Source organism: Diabrotica virgifera, chromosome 3 (genome assembly GCF_917563875.1).
Source record: "Diabrotica virgifera virgifera chromosome 3, PGI_DIABVI_V3a".
Classification (NCBI taxonomy): Eukaryota; Metazoa; Arthropoda; class Insecta; order Coleoptera; family Chrysomelidae; genus Diabrotica; species Diabrotica virgifera.
The window spans coordinates 262,817,093-262,830,560 of NC_065445.1; the positions used below are offsets into that span (position 1 = coordinate 262,817,093).

The 13,468-nt window shown below is 32.7% G+C and overlaps 1 protein-coding gene across 1 annotated transcript in view; it reads left to right on the forward strand.

Annotated features, from left to right (window-relative positions):
• The first annotated feature begins 4,545 nt into the window (after window positions 1-4,545).
• LOC126882739 (uncharacterized G-patch domain protein DDB_G0278987-like) overlaps window positions 4,546-13,468 on the forward strand; it is a 144,874-nt gene continuing 135,951 nt past the window's right edge. The window contains exon 1 of the mRNA XM_050647728.1: window positions 4,546-4,743. Coding sequence (XP_050503685.1) covers window positions 4,546-4,743 — 198 coding nt within the window. The remainder of the gene's footprint in view (window positions 4,744-13,468) is intronic.

Sequence of the window (13,468 nt, forward strand, 5' to 3'; positions counted from 1 at the left end):
TACAGGATCAGCTAATCAGGAAGTTGCGTGAAAAGCTGTTTTCGATTCAGCTTGATGAGGCAACAGTAACAGTAGCAATAAATATGCTCATTTTATTGCCTACGTTCGATTTTGTGATGGCAGATTAGTAGTAGAACTACTTTTCTGCTAACCAATAGAATTGATAGCAAAGTTGCTTGAATTATTTGCTATGTTAAATGATTATATAAATGAAGCAAAAATAGAGACACTGTATGATCAACAGAGAAGCTCTGGTTTGAATATTGTGCTAACTACGGTTGTAACCATAGTTAATTATCTACATAAAAATGAGACCTTTGAAAACTAGAATCTTTTCTGTACTTTGCAAAGACATGGATGCAGTACATTCAGCATAATTATTTTATTGTGAGGCAAGCTGGTTATTGCGTGGGAAATTTTTACAACGTGTTTTGAATTAAGACATGAAATCGCCATTTTTCTAGAAGAAGAAAAGAGGCCGCAAGCCTAGATGTTTCACGATGGTTTATTTTTGATGAAATTAAGTTACTTGGTTGATATATTCGAAAAACTAAATATTTTGAACTTAAAACTTCAAGGGGCCAATACACATATATTTGATACGAAAGATAAAGTTACCGCTTTCTGTAGAAAATTGAAATTGTGGAGCAGAAATTTAAAGCAAAAAACCTAGAAATATTTGAAAATGTGGATGAATGATTTAAAACTTACCAGGCTGAAGAACAACACGTGAAAGTTGTTTTTGTAACCATTGAAAATCATTTAGCAATGCTGACAAAAAATTTTAAAAAGATATTTTTTTGCCGACGACCAATTAATAGGTACCTAATAGTTATAAGTGGGTCGGGAATCCGTTTCAAATTACACCCGAAGAACTCTCTATTGCAGAAGAAGAAACCTTCATAGACTTCACAGCAAATGCCCAAATCAAGAAACAGTTTAATATTAGAGCCCTCTTTGAATTTTGGGCAGGGGTAAATGATGAGTTTTCTGCACTGAAAATCAGAGCGTTCCGTATATTATTACCGTTTTCACCATCCTACCTTTGCGAAACAGGATTTTCCGTGATGGCTGCTTTAAAGACCAAGTAGATCGCAGCTAAATATAGAGAAAGAACTGAGAGCGTCTATTTCTAATATTACACCCTGTTTCGATAAGCTTTGCTCTGCAAAACAGGCCCAAGGATGTCACAAATTTACATTAAAGTTGTTGATTTAGTATTCAGTGCTCATAACCATGTACAGCTCCTTGTTCATGGGTATTTTATTTTTTTGTTTGTCAGAATTTTGTTTTGCTTTGATTTTAGTAAATTAGTCAATGTTTTAGGTGTTTTCTTTGATAATTTCACGCCCTCCCATTGCTAAAAGCGCGCCCCCCTAGGGGCGTACAGTCGTAGTGGGTATTTAGATGTTTTCATACATTTAGTTTTTTCTGCTAATATTATCATATTATATTTCTTGGCTGTTGTATTGATGATGTGTGTTAATCTTTGGAGATCGTCTTTTGTCTCGGCGATAAATGCGGCGTCATCTGCATAACATAATATTTGGATTTCTTTGTTCCCTATTATGTAACTATGACCTTGACTGGAGGTTATGAGCGCAAAGACTGAGTGGATTGAGTAGCTCAGAAGCCGCGTTCACACTCAGAGCCGGTCCCAAGTCTGGATAAAAGAGAAGGGTTGATGGGCAAGGTTAGTATCCTACCCATTAGGCAATCCATCGACCTGTCAAAGATAAACCATGTGATCTTTGGTTGGCACACAAAACTGTTCTTAACCTAAACTCAATGTAATTATTGATTTTTCTTATTTGTTTTTTGTCGTGATTTTGAGGTAGTATAGTATTTAAAGACATTCATTAGATTAATTATTTTATAAACTTTACGTTTTTGATGATTTTGAGTGCTGACAACATGCCTGTGACTTGTATAGTAGTGAACTGTGGAAGTCCAACTGATCGGGATAATGTTAATTTTAATTTGTTTTTTGTCCTGATTTTGAGCTAATATAGTATTTAAAGACATTCATTAGATTAATTATTTTATAAACTTTACGTTTTTGGTGATTTTGAGTGCTGACAACATGCCTGTCACTTGTGTAATAGTGAACTGTGCAAGTTTAACTGATCAAAATAATGTTAATTTTAATTTTTTTTGTCGTGATTTTGAGCTTAATATAGTATTTAAAGACATTCATTAGATTAATTACTCTATAAACTTTACGTTTTTGGTGATTTTGAGTGCTGACAACATGCCTGTGACTTGTATAGTAGTGAACTGTGGAAGTCAAACTGATCAAAATAATGTTAATTTTAATTTTTTTTGTCGTGATTTTGAGCTTAATATATATAGTATTTAAAGACATTCATTAGATTGATTATTTTAAAAACTTTTCGTTTTTGGTCATTTTAAGTGCTGAAAACATGCCTGTAACTTGTATAGTAGTGAACTGTGGAAGCGTTGAGTTAAGTTTTTAAATGGTGTCTAAGCTGTCAGGATCAGACATACACACCGCTCAGTATAGCCGAAAAACTGAAAAACTAAACTTTGAAAATTTTGGTTTTTCGACAATTCCTCAAAATTTCAACCTACGAATTGCGCCAATAACTGAGCGTTTGTAAAAGGACTCTAGACGAGTCTAACGGTGTATACCTCATATCCGGGAAAATTCGAATTTTTAAGCTATAGGCTTTATAAGTATGATCAAATCTATTTCCTATGGAAAATAACGGTTTTTCAAGCTCAATATTTCCTGTAATAGCCTTAGTTATCATACTTGACCTTAGATGCATCAAATACTACTTGTCAATATGTTTCAAATTCATGTTTAGTGATCAAAATCGGTTAAGCCGTTTAGAAGTTATTAAGCAACAAAAGCATAATCCAATTAACGATTATTCCCGAAATGGTTTATGTAGTTGTAGTGGTTACGACGCTAAATTTGATCTGGCAACGGGCAATCCGAGTATATTTACCAACCATCCCAATATTTTTTTCAATCTATTTCGAATATAAAAAAATCTAGTGAATATTCGATGGACACTAGATTATTTGGGAGATAATGCGACAAAGGCGACCATTTATAAAGCTTAACGTGTAATCGAGAAACATTTCATTCAACTTCATACATTCAATTTATAAATAACTTTGAAAAATTCCTGATACAAGAATAAAAAACCGCTAAACGCCGTAAAAATGAGTGGCGCATACAATATTCCAGCTACAAAAGATCTGATATGAATATTACGTGGCGCGAAAATGTATTTTCTTTTTGATGCAAAACAAAATTCTAGTTTTATTTTAAAAGATTTTTCCATATTTGCTAAATTTGAAGTAAAAGCGCCACAAAAGATTTTCAAAATTCAAACTGTATCAAAGTTACTCTTTTGTGGTGCGTTTTACTTCAAATTGAGCAAATATTATGAAAAAATCTTTTAAAATAAAACTAGAATTTTGTGTTGCATCAAAATGGAAATACATTTTTGCGCCGCGTAATATTCATATCAGATCTTTTGTAGCTGGAATATTGTATGCGCCACTCATTTTTACGGCGTTTAGCAGTTTTTTATTCTTGTAGTTTAAATACCAGACAATCTCAATATATTGAATTCAAAAAGCCTTTACGAGTAAATTAAATTCTTGTACACTTAGAGTTATCAACTATAATTAGGCACAGATTTATAATTTGTTTCTCCACTTAAAATTTTTGGGAAGCCCCTATTAGCCCTTATCCACTGACATTGATGTTTCAGGACGTAAACTCTAACAAACGGTATATTATGCCGTTGCCTATTCTTCTTTGTTTTCATTATGAATTTATCTTATATCACTATATTTGTTTTTTACATCAACTACGAAATGATTATTAACACTGCTGTCGAATAAAATATGTACTGTTCCAAACAAAACAATAGTATATTACTTTATGAGGCGGAGAAGCATGACTTTTCTTGACGCGCCCGATATTACGCGCCGAACGAAGTGAGGCGCGTAATAGAGGGCAAGTCAAGAAAAGTCGCTTCTTTGCCGAATAAAGTATACTATTTTTTCTTCAAGAGAGGTGGCAACAACGCATTGTGCGAAATAAAAGTGTTAAACATTTTCACCAGAGTTTATTCCGATTTTTGAGGTAATAGTGCGAAATAAAATATTAACTATATGCGAACATTTGTATAAGGTCATAAACTATCTAAAGTGCAAAAAATAGTGGCAAAAATCGGCCTATAAGTAACTTATAGAACATTTTATGTTAATCAAAACAAACGACATTTTATAAATTCCAGTTCTTTTGACAACAGATAAGAGAACAAGTCTTGATCAAATTAAAAGCGACGTTGCCGGTTTTCCAAAAAGTTTTAAAAATCCAAGAAAGGAAATCAATCAATTAATAATAAACTAAGTAAACAAGATTTCGAAGTAAAAAGAATTTTAATATATTTAAAGTCATACTCAATTATTGCTTGAGAAGTTCTAGAGCCTTCGCCGGGTCGACTGGGGAACTAGAGCTTATCGCTTGCTTTAATATAGAGTACAAATACATAAAAAATGGTGGATAGTGATAATGATTACACCTCAGAAGACAGTAAAAAGAGAAGTCTAGAGATAGATGCAGACAATATTTTTAACAAGAGCAAGAAACTATCCAGAACACCAACCAAACAACAGAAAGATGAAAACAAAATTGATCAGCTTTTAAAAATGATGCAAAATTTAACAGATCAAACACAAAATTTAACATCGGAGGTAAAAGGAATAAAAGAAGAACAACGAGAATATAGAAATGACCTCCGAGAATTAAGAAAAGAAATAAATGAATTCAAACAAAGTAACCAACAACTACAAAAAGAAAATGATGAAATGAAACAGGAACTAAAGATAGTGAAAATGAAGGTAGAAAAGTTCGAGAAAGAGAGAAAAGCTAACAATGTTATTGTCCAGGGTCTACCGATGGATACAAATAACCCAAATGTAGTCAATGAGGTTATGGCAGATTTCGTGGAAAGAGAATTAGGTATTCAAGTAGAAATAGAAGAAGCTTATAAAATAGGGGACAAAACATGTCTTGTAAAACTAAAAAACAAAAATGAAAAAATAAAAATTATGAAGAACAAAAACAAACTAAGGAATTCAAAGCCGGAAATATATATCAATAACGATCTAACGCAAGAAGAGATGAAAATACAACAAGAAATACGGAGAATTGCAAAATTTCAAAAAGAAAACGGTAAGAACACTAGAGTAGGTTATCAAAAATTAATTATTGACGGGACTGAATGGAAATGGAACAAAGAGAAGAATGAACTGGAAAGGGCAAAGCAGGACACGCCAAAAAACTGATAAAAAAACAAATATTGGATACAACACAAAAAACGGACACGAAAATGGCAAAGGAAAAGGACCTGAACAGATTAGATAAAATAAAACATACGAACACAAAAAAATATAATAAAAAACCGAAAAAATGTGATCAACTAAAAATAAGTACGTGGAACATCAGAACAATGCTTGAACCAGGAAAAATGCAGGATATCGTCTCAGAACTAGAAAGATACCAAATTGATATTGCAGTGATTCAAGAAATCAGATGGGCAGGTCAAGGAGAAATAAATAGAAAAAACTACACACTACAGTACTCGGGACATGAAAAACAAGGTCAATATGGAGTTGCTTTCATAATTATGGGAAAAATAAAAAATAACATTATGCAATTTAAACCAATAAATGAACGTATGGCTTACCTGAGAATTAACGCCAAACCATTTAATATATCAATCATAAACGTATATGCCCCAACTGAAAGTGCTACTGCGGAGGAAAAAGACAAATTGTATGAGGAACTCGAACGAGAAATGGAGAAGTTACCTAGAGAAGACACAATACTGGTAATGGGAGATTTTAATGCCCAAATAGGTAAGGAAGACTACATTAACCAAGTAGCAGGTAAGCACACAATACACGAAAAAACTAACGACAATGGCCAACGATTATGTAATCTAGCATCTAGTACCAATATGATTATCGTTAGTACAAAATTCGAACATCCCAAATACCATAAAGTGACGTGGATTTCCCCAGACCAAAAAACATGGTCACAAATAGACCATATTCTGATTACAAGAAGGAAGCAAACATCGGTAACAGACGTGAGGTCCTACAGAGGTGCACATGCAGACACAGACCATTTTATGGTGACTGCAAAAGTAAGACAAAAAGTCAAAAGAACACTAAAAAACACGACAACAAAAAATAAATGGCACGTAGAAAAACTGAATACTCCAGACATAAGGATTAAATATGCTGATGACATGAACAAAAAACTGAAGGAACAATCTAAACCTACAAAGGATATAGAAACAGAATGGAGAAATATAAAAAAATGTATAAATGAAACAGCGGAAGTACACGTAGGGATAAAAAGAAACAAAAAAAGACAAGAATGGTATAATGAAGAATGCCATAAAATGTTAAAAAAGAAGGTAGAAATGAGACAAATGTGGATAAGAACAAATAGACAGGATTATAGGGAAGAATACAATATAATAAGGCATGCATGTAAGAAAAAAATAAGGAAAATTAGACGTGAGTGGTTGGATGATAAGATAAAAGAAATAGAAAAAGAGAGTAAGAACAGAAACACAAAAGAATTCTATAAGAAAATTAGTGAGCAGAACAAAACGTTTAAAGGAAAGATAAAAAGCATAAAAGATAAAAATGGAAAAGTATCAGAAAACGATGAAGAGTATAAAGAAATTTGGACTAACTATTTTAAAGAATTATTAACAGAACAACAAGATCAAGACCTAAATGAAAACAGAGGAGAAGAGACAATGATGTTAGGAAACCAGCTACAAATACCAACAAAAGAGGAAGTTGAGGAAATTATTAATAGCAGCCGTAATGGTAAAGCCTCAGGATCGGACTGTATCAATATGGAGCTTATAAAATATGGTGGTGAAGAATTAAAAGATAGATTATACAATTTAATAAAAGACATATGGGACGAAGAAAAAATGCCGGAAGAATGGTACAAAGGACAAATTATCACGATTCATAAAAAAGGAGATCAACAGATGTGTAAAAACTACAGAGGACTGACGCTATTAAACACAGCATATAAAATCATGTCCGCCTTAATACAACGAAGACTGACCGAAGCTACCACGAATATCATAGGACACTATCAATGCGGATTTGTTAAGGGAAAGTCTACAACAGATGCCATACATACAGTTAAACAAATTATGGAAAAAGCTCATGGATATAAAATAGAAATTGAACTGCTTTTTATAGATTTTCGACAAGCATTTGATACAATAAATAGATCAAAACTAATGGTAGCTCTGAAAGAAATGGGAATACAACATAAATTAAGAAGATTAATACAAATGACAATGAGTAGAACTGTAGTTAGTATAAAAACTCAAGTAGGCGACACAGAAGAATTTGTCATCAATAAAGGGGTGAGACAAGGAGATTCATTATCAGCAACTCTGTTTAATCTTGCCCTAGAATACGTCGTCAGGAAGATCAACAAAGGCACCCTCCGAACGAGAGAAGGACAAATAATAGCATACGCTGATGATATTGTGCTAATAACAAAAAATAGAAAAACAATGGAACGAATGTTAAACGAAATGGTAACAGAAGGAAAAGTAATGGGATTAAAAATAAACCAAGAGAAAACCAAAATAATGAGATTTGACAAAAACTTTGAAAACAGAAAGGTTAGAGTAGGAGAATACACTTATGAAGAAGTCGAAAAATTTAAATATTTAGGAATATTAATAACAAACAATGGAGAAAGAGAAACCGAAATCAAAGAAAGGATTATTACAGCAAATAAGAGCTTCCATGCAAATAAAAAATTACTTAAAAATAAGTTATTGAGTAAGAAATCAAAAATGAAAGTATACAAAACAATAATTCGACCGACGATGATGTATGCAGCCGAAACTCTTAGCATGACAAAAAAACAAGAGGAAAACCTTAGAATACAAGAAAGAAAAATACTAAGAGCAATATTAGGACCAATAAAAATAAATGACAATGAATTTAGACAAAGAACGAACCTTGAGTTACTGGAAGAAATTGAGGAGGATATAGTATGTAAAATAAAACAGCAAAGAGCAAAATGGCTAGGACACATATGGAGATCCGGATCAACTACGACGATATACTCAATATTGGAATGGACACCAGCTGGCAAAAGAAGACGTGGAAGACCAAGATCTACATGGTTACAAGAAGTAGTAAGTGATCTCAACAATGCGGGCATACGACATTGGAAAGGGAAAACCAGAGACAGGAAAGAGTGGAGAAAAATAACAGAGAAAATTAAATAACGAACATGAGGACTGATCTACCTCAAAACATAGATCTAGAGAGCGTAAGCGGCGTAACCCCTAAAGGGGTGTTTAGCCACTATATATATATTTTTTCTTCAAACGTAGCAAAATCTAGAATGCCTCAAACGACATGGGGGCTGGAAATCAAGCACGGTTGCCGAAGGATATATAGAGGATTCAATAAGAAATAAGAACGATAATGCTCAAAAAATTTTAAACCCTCATGATTCGCCAACATCGGGAATGATTGCTGAAAGTTGTGCTCGACCATCAGTATCATCAACAATTACCAATGCGTATCAAGAGTCGGGAACATTTTTTGCACGGTTTCAATTTTGAAAATGCCTCATTAACTAATTGTACTTTTAATATTACTATAAATAAAAATGATGTTTAATTGTTGTTAATGACATTTGTATTGTTGCTTTGTGACATGTTTCATATTGTTGCCATGACAACATTTTTCCCTCCGCCGTAAAGAAATGGGAAAAAAGCTGCTGCCGGCGGAGACATCAAACTTTGACAGGATCAAGTCAGATAAGTAATGTCATCATTATTTGACGTTTGAAGAAAAACATTTTTTTTCAAGAAAATTATAAACGCATGTATAATATTATTAAACTTTTCTTATAAAACCCTTTATAACCTGAATTATAAAAAAACTTGAGTATTGGTAACTCAAAAATAGGAAAACAGTGCTTTCCACTAAAAAGGTAGGGCAACTGGATGAACTTGCTGCCATACTAATAGTGAAAAAATACACTGAACTTCTTTTAACTATAGAACATAACATGCGGTACGTGATATAACAAGAAAACTGTACGTCCAAGTAGCTCAAGGACTATACTAAAACTGCAGCTGTTGGGAACAGGTACAATTACGCACAGTAGAATTTTGCGCATATCATTTGACAGCTAATGTCAAGCGTGTGACGTAGAAAAGATCACTGTGAACGAATATTTATAATGGAAGTTACTATTATGTGGATTATTTTGCAAAATTCTTATAATTAACTCGTTTTTAGCGATTTTTCTTTCAGTGTTTTGGATAGTATATACAGGGTGTCCCGAAAAGATTGGTCATAAATTATACCACACATTCTGGGGTCAAAAATACTTCGGTTTAACCTAACTTACCTCAGTACAAATGTGCTCATAAAATCGATTACAAAATTAAAATCGATTTTTTTCAATATATCGAAAACTATTAGGGATTTTTTATTGAAAATGGACATGTATTATTCTTATTATGGCTGGAGCATCTTAAAACACAATTATAGTAACATTTTTCCACCCCATAAAATTTTTGGGAGTTTTGTTCCCTTAAACCCCCCAAACATTTGTGTACCTTCCAATTAATTCATTATTGTGGTACCATTAGTTAAACACAGCGTTTTTAAAACTTTTTGTCCCTAGTCTTTTTTTGATAAGTTACATTTTATCGAGATGTGGCTTCCATTTCAAAATATACCTAAAAATGTAAGTTATAAATAAATTTTCAGATTGTTAAAATGTATCATAATCATACTCTTAACCATTTACAAATATGTGGTGGATTCGATAAATATTCAAAATATCTTGATAAACACTGGCTTATCAAAAAAGTACTAGGAGGCAAAAAAGTTTTAAAAACATTGTGTTTAACTAATGGTGCCACATTAATAATTTAATTGAAACATACAAAACAGTTTGGGGGGGGGGGTTAAGGGAACAAAACCGCCATAAAATTTTTATGGGTTGCACAGTTTTCACTTTTTTTGAAGTTATACTTCTTTAGGCGCGATTGAGATTGAGGGTGAATTTATATTGGTCTGCGCGCATGCGCACACCGACAGTTTGGTATTAGTCTTTATTATATATGTTGAAATGATCTGTCAATAATTGTTCAATATGGAGGTTATCGGTAAACAAAAATGTTGTATAATATATTAGTTTTTATTGTTGTGAGTCTGGATAATTAGGAGTGATAATTATAAATCAAATTTATAATTATAGTGACTTTTTAAATAGTTTTGAAAAGCCGCAGGTACGTAATTCTAAATGTTTCAGTTGTATTCCAATAAAAAATTATCTTCATAACTATTTGGAAAATGTAAAAAAATAATGTATTTACCAAGTATTTGCTATGCTATACCCCTAGTAGGCAATGCTTTAATTTACACAATCTGATAACGAATCAACTTTCTACAAATTTTCATCTAATGTATCGTTTTCTTACTCTATATATTGTTGTATTTTAATTCGACAAAAATCAAACTAATAAAAATTCATATAAACAAAACGTCAAAAAGTTGTTCAGTTTGTGTATATTCCCACATGACGAAGGTATGTGACGTATACGCGAAGGTGGTACAGTTTGAAATCGCTTCGACTCTCGTACGGCGTAATACACGGCAAGTAGGTTCAAGCCCAATGCAAGTTATATCATTTTTTAATTTTTTTTTATAGATTTTATGATTGTAAGTATATTATTATAAAATTTTTTTTTCGGAAAATACGTAGTTAATTAAAATTTTTGGCAACAATTATTGTTCAGAAATCATTTGTGGCATTTTTTAATGTGTTTGCGTGTGTTTTATTCTTTTATTTTTTTAATTTTTGGTATTGTTTTAATAAAAATTTTTAAAAAGTAGTAGAGAAACTGTATATTGATTTGGTTGAAATCATATAATAGAAGTATAACTTCTTACGTGCGTACAAAGTACACACATTCATTTTTTTTAAGATGTTGCTGCCATAAAAATTCCACATGTCCATTTTCAATAAAAAATCTCTAAGAGTTTTCGATATATGAAAAAAAATCGATTTTCATTTTGTAACTTCAAAGGCCTGTAAACTTTTTGTATGTACTATTGTATATAAGTAAGTGAGGTCCAATCAACCTATTTTTGAGACTGGACTCAAGTATAGCTACAAATTTTGAGTATCTAAATTACAAAGTGATCATCAACAAATTAAGAAGTGGGAAAGACTGTCCACAATATGTCTGCAACGAATTCTGCAATTCTTTGGTCACGTGGTTCGCAGAGGTGACGACAGTTTGGAGAGATTAATTGTTTCTGGAAACGTTCCGGGGAGAAGATCAAGAGGACGATCACCAACTAGATGGTCTGACCAAATAAAGCATTCAGCTGGAAACTCATTTTGCGAAGCTCTTAGAGCAGTTGAATATAGAGACCAATGGAAAAAAATTGTTAGGAATATTGGAAGAAATCACGATCCTCAGTAATGGGTAAACGACAAGAGAGAGAGAGAGAGAAACAACTGAAATATCGAACTCTGGAGTACCACTTGATCAACCTGTATGTAATAACTTGTATGAACAAATAATAATTAAAAAATGCTTTATAATGGATATCTGTGTTAACATAATAAAAGTTTCTAAAATATTAGTTTAAAAAATTCGGTAAAATAACTACCCGAAAATCAACAAAGTTAAATTAGCTACAAAATATTTTTTACTATTAAATATTATAATAACATAAAACTTTATAATTTCTTTATAATTATTATAATTAAATTAGCCAAATTTTATTAAAAATTTAAAATTCAAAAGTCTTTCCTATAAAACTACATTCAAATATTGCCTAAAAAACAAAATGATCAAATTCTTAAAAATAGCTATTTGGAATGCCAACGGGCTAACAAATCATGCTCAAGAGGTTAAACTTTTATACTAATACACAACACCAGCATAATGTTAATATTTGAAACACACTTTACAAATAGAAGCTATCTGAGAATTCCCAACTATGCAATATATAACACCAAACATCCATATGGCACTGCACATGGAGGAACTGCAATCATAATTAAGTCATCGATAAAACACCACGAGTTAAATAAGTTTAAAAGAGACTATATACAAGCAACAAGTATTAGCATAGAAGACTGGAACTGTCCCTTAACAGTAACTGCAATATATAGCCCACCACGACATACTATAGGCAAAAATCAATACCAAGAATTCTTCAACACACTTGGAAACAGGTTTCTAGCATGCGGCGATTATAACGCAAAACACACTCACTGGGGATCCAGGCTAATAACCCCGAAAGGTAGGCAATTATACATGGCAATGGAAACCAACAACCTTAAATACATATCTACTGGCGAACTCACATACTGGCCCACAGACAAAAACAAAATTCCAGATTTGGTTGATTTCTGTGTGACGAAAGGAATACCACTTGAATCCCAGACAGCACAATCTTGTTTCGATCTTTCATCCGACCACTCTCCTGTCTTGGTCATGATATCCACAAATATCCTCGAAACAGAACCTCCCCATATCTAAGTGGTAAATATACCAATTTGATTAAATTCCGGGCTATCCTTGATGAGAGACTGGACCTAAACATCCCACTAAAATCGGATGGCGAAATTGACGATGCAGTAAATCAATTAAATAGGATAATTCAGGAAGCTGGCTGGCAGTCAACACCTACACAACCAAGAACAATCATACACAAAGATTTACCCAACGAAATAAAAGAAAAAATCGCAGAAAAAAGAAGACTAAGGAAAGTATGGCAAAGAACCTGCGCACCCCAGGATAAAAATTAATTAAACCAAGCTACAGCGCGATTAAAAACTTTGTTAAACAACAATAAAAACAACGACATAAAACGATATCTATCTGCCACGGAAACCTCCGAATACTCGCTATGGAAGGCAACACGAAAGATTAATAGACCACAACTCTCTAATCCGCCTATCCGGACCAGTAACGGACGATGGGCTAAAAGTAACAACGAAAAAGCTACAGTCTTTGCCAAATACCTGGAGGAAGTGTTCCAACCACATGCCCAAAACAACAACCCTGATGAAGAAGATAATTATCAATTGTATTTAGAATATCCATACCAACTAGAAGCACCGTTAGAGAAATTCACAGCCAAACAAGTTTTCAACAAAATCCAAACAGATATGAATCCTAAAAAGTCCCCAGGGTTTGACTTAATCACTGCAAGAATTTTAAAAGAACTTCCCAAGAAAGGCGTGCAATATTTGACACAGATTTTTAACGCAATCTTAAGAACTGGTTACTATCCCCTTTTGTGGAAAGTGGCACAAATCATCTTAATACCCAAACCAGGCAAACCTGTAGAAGAAGTTAAGTCT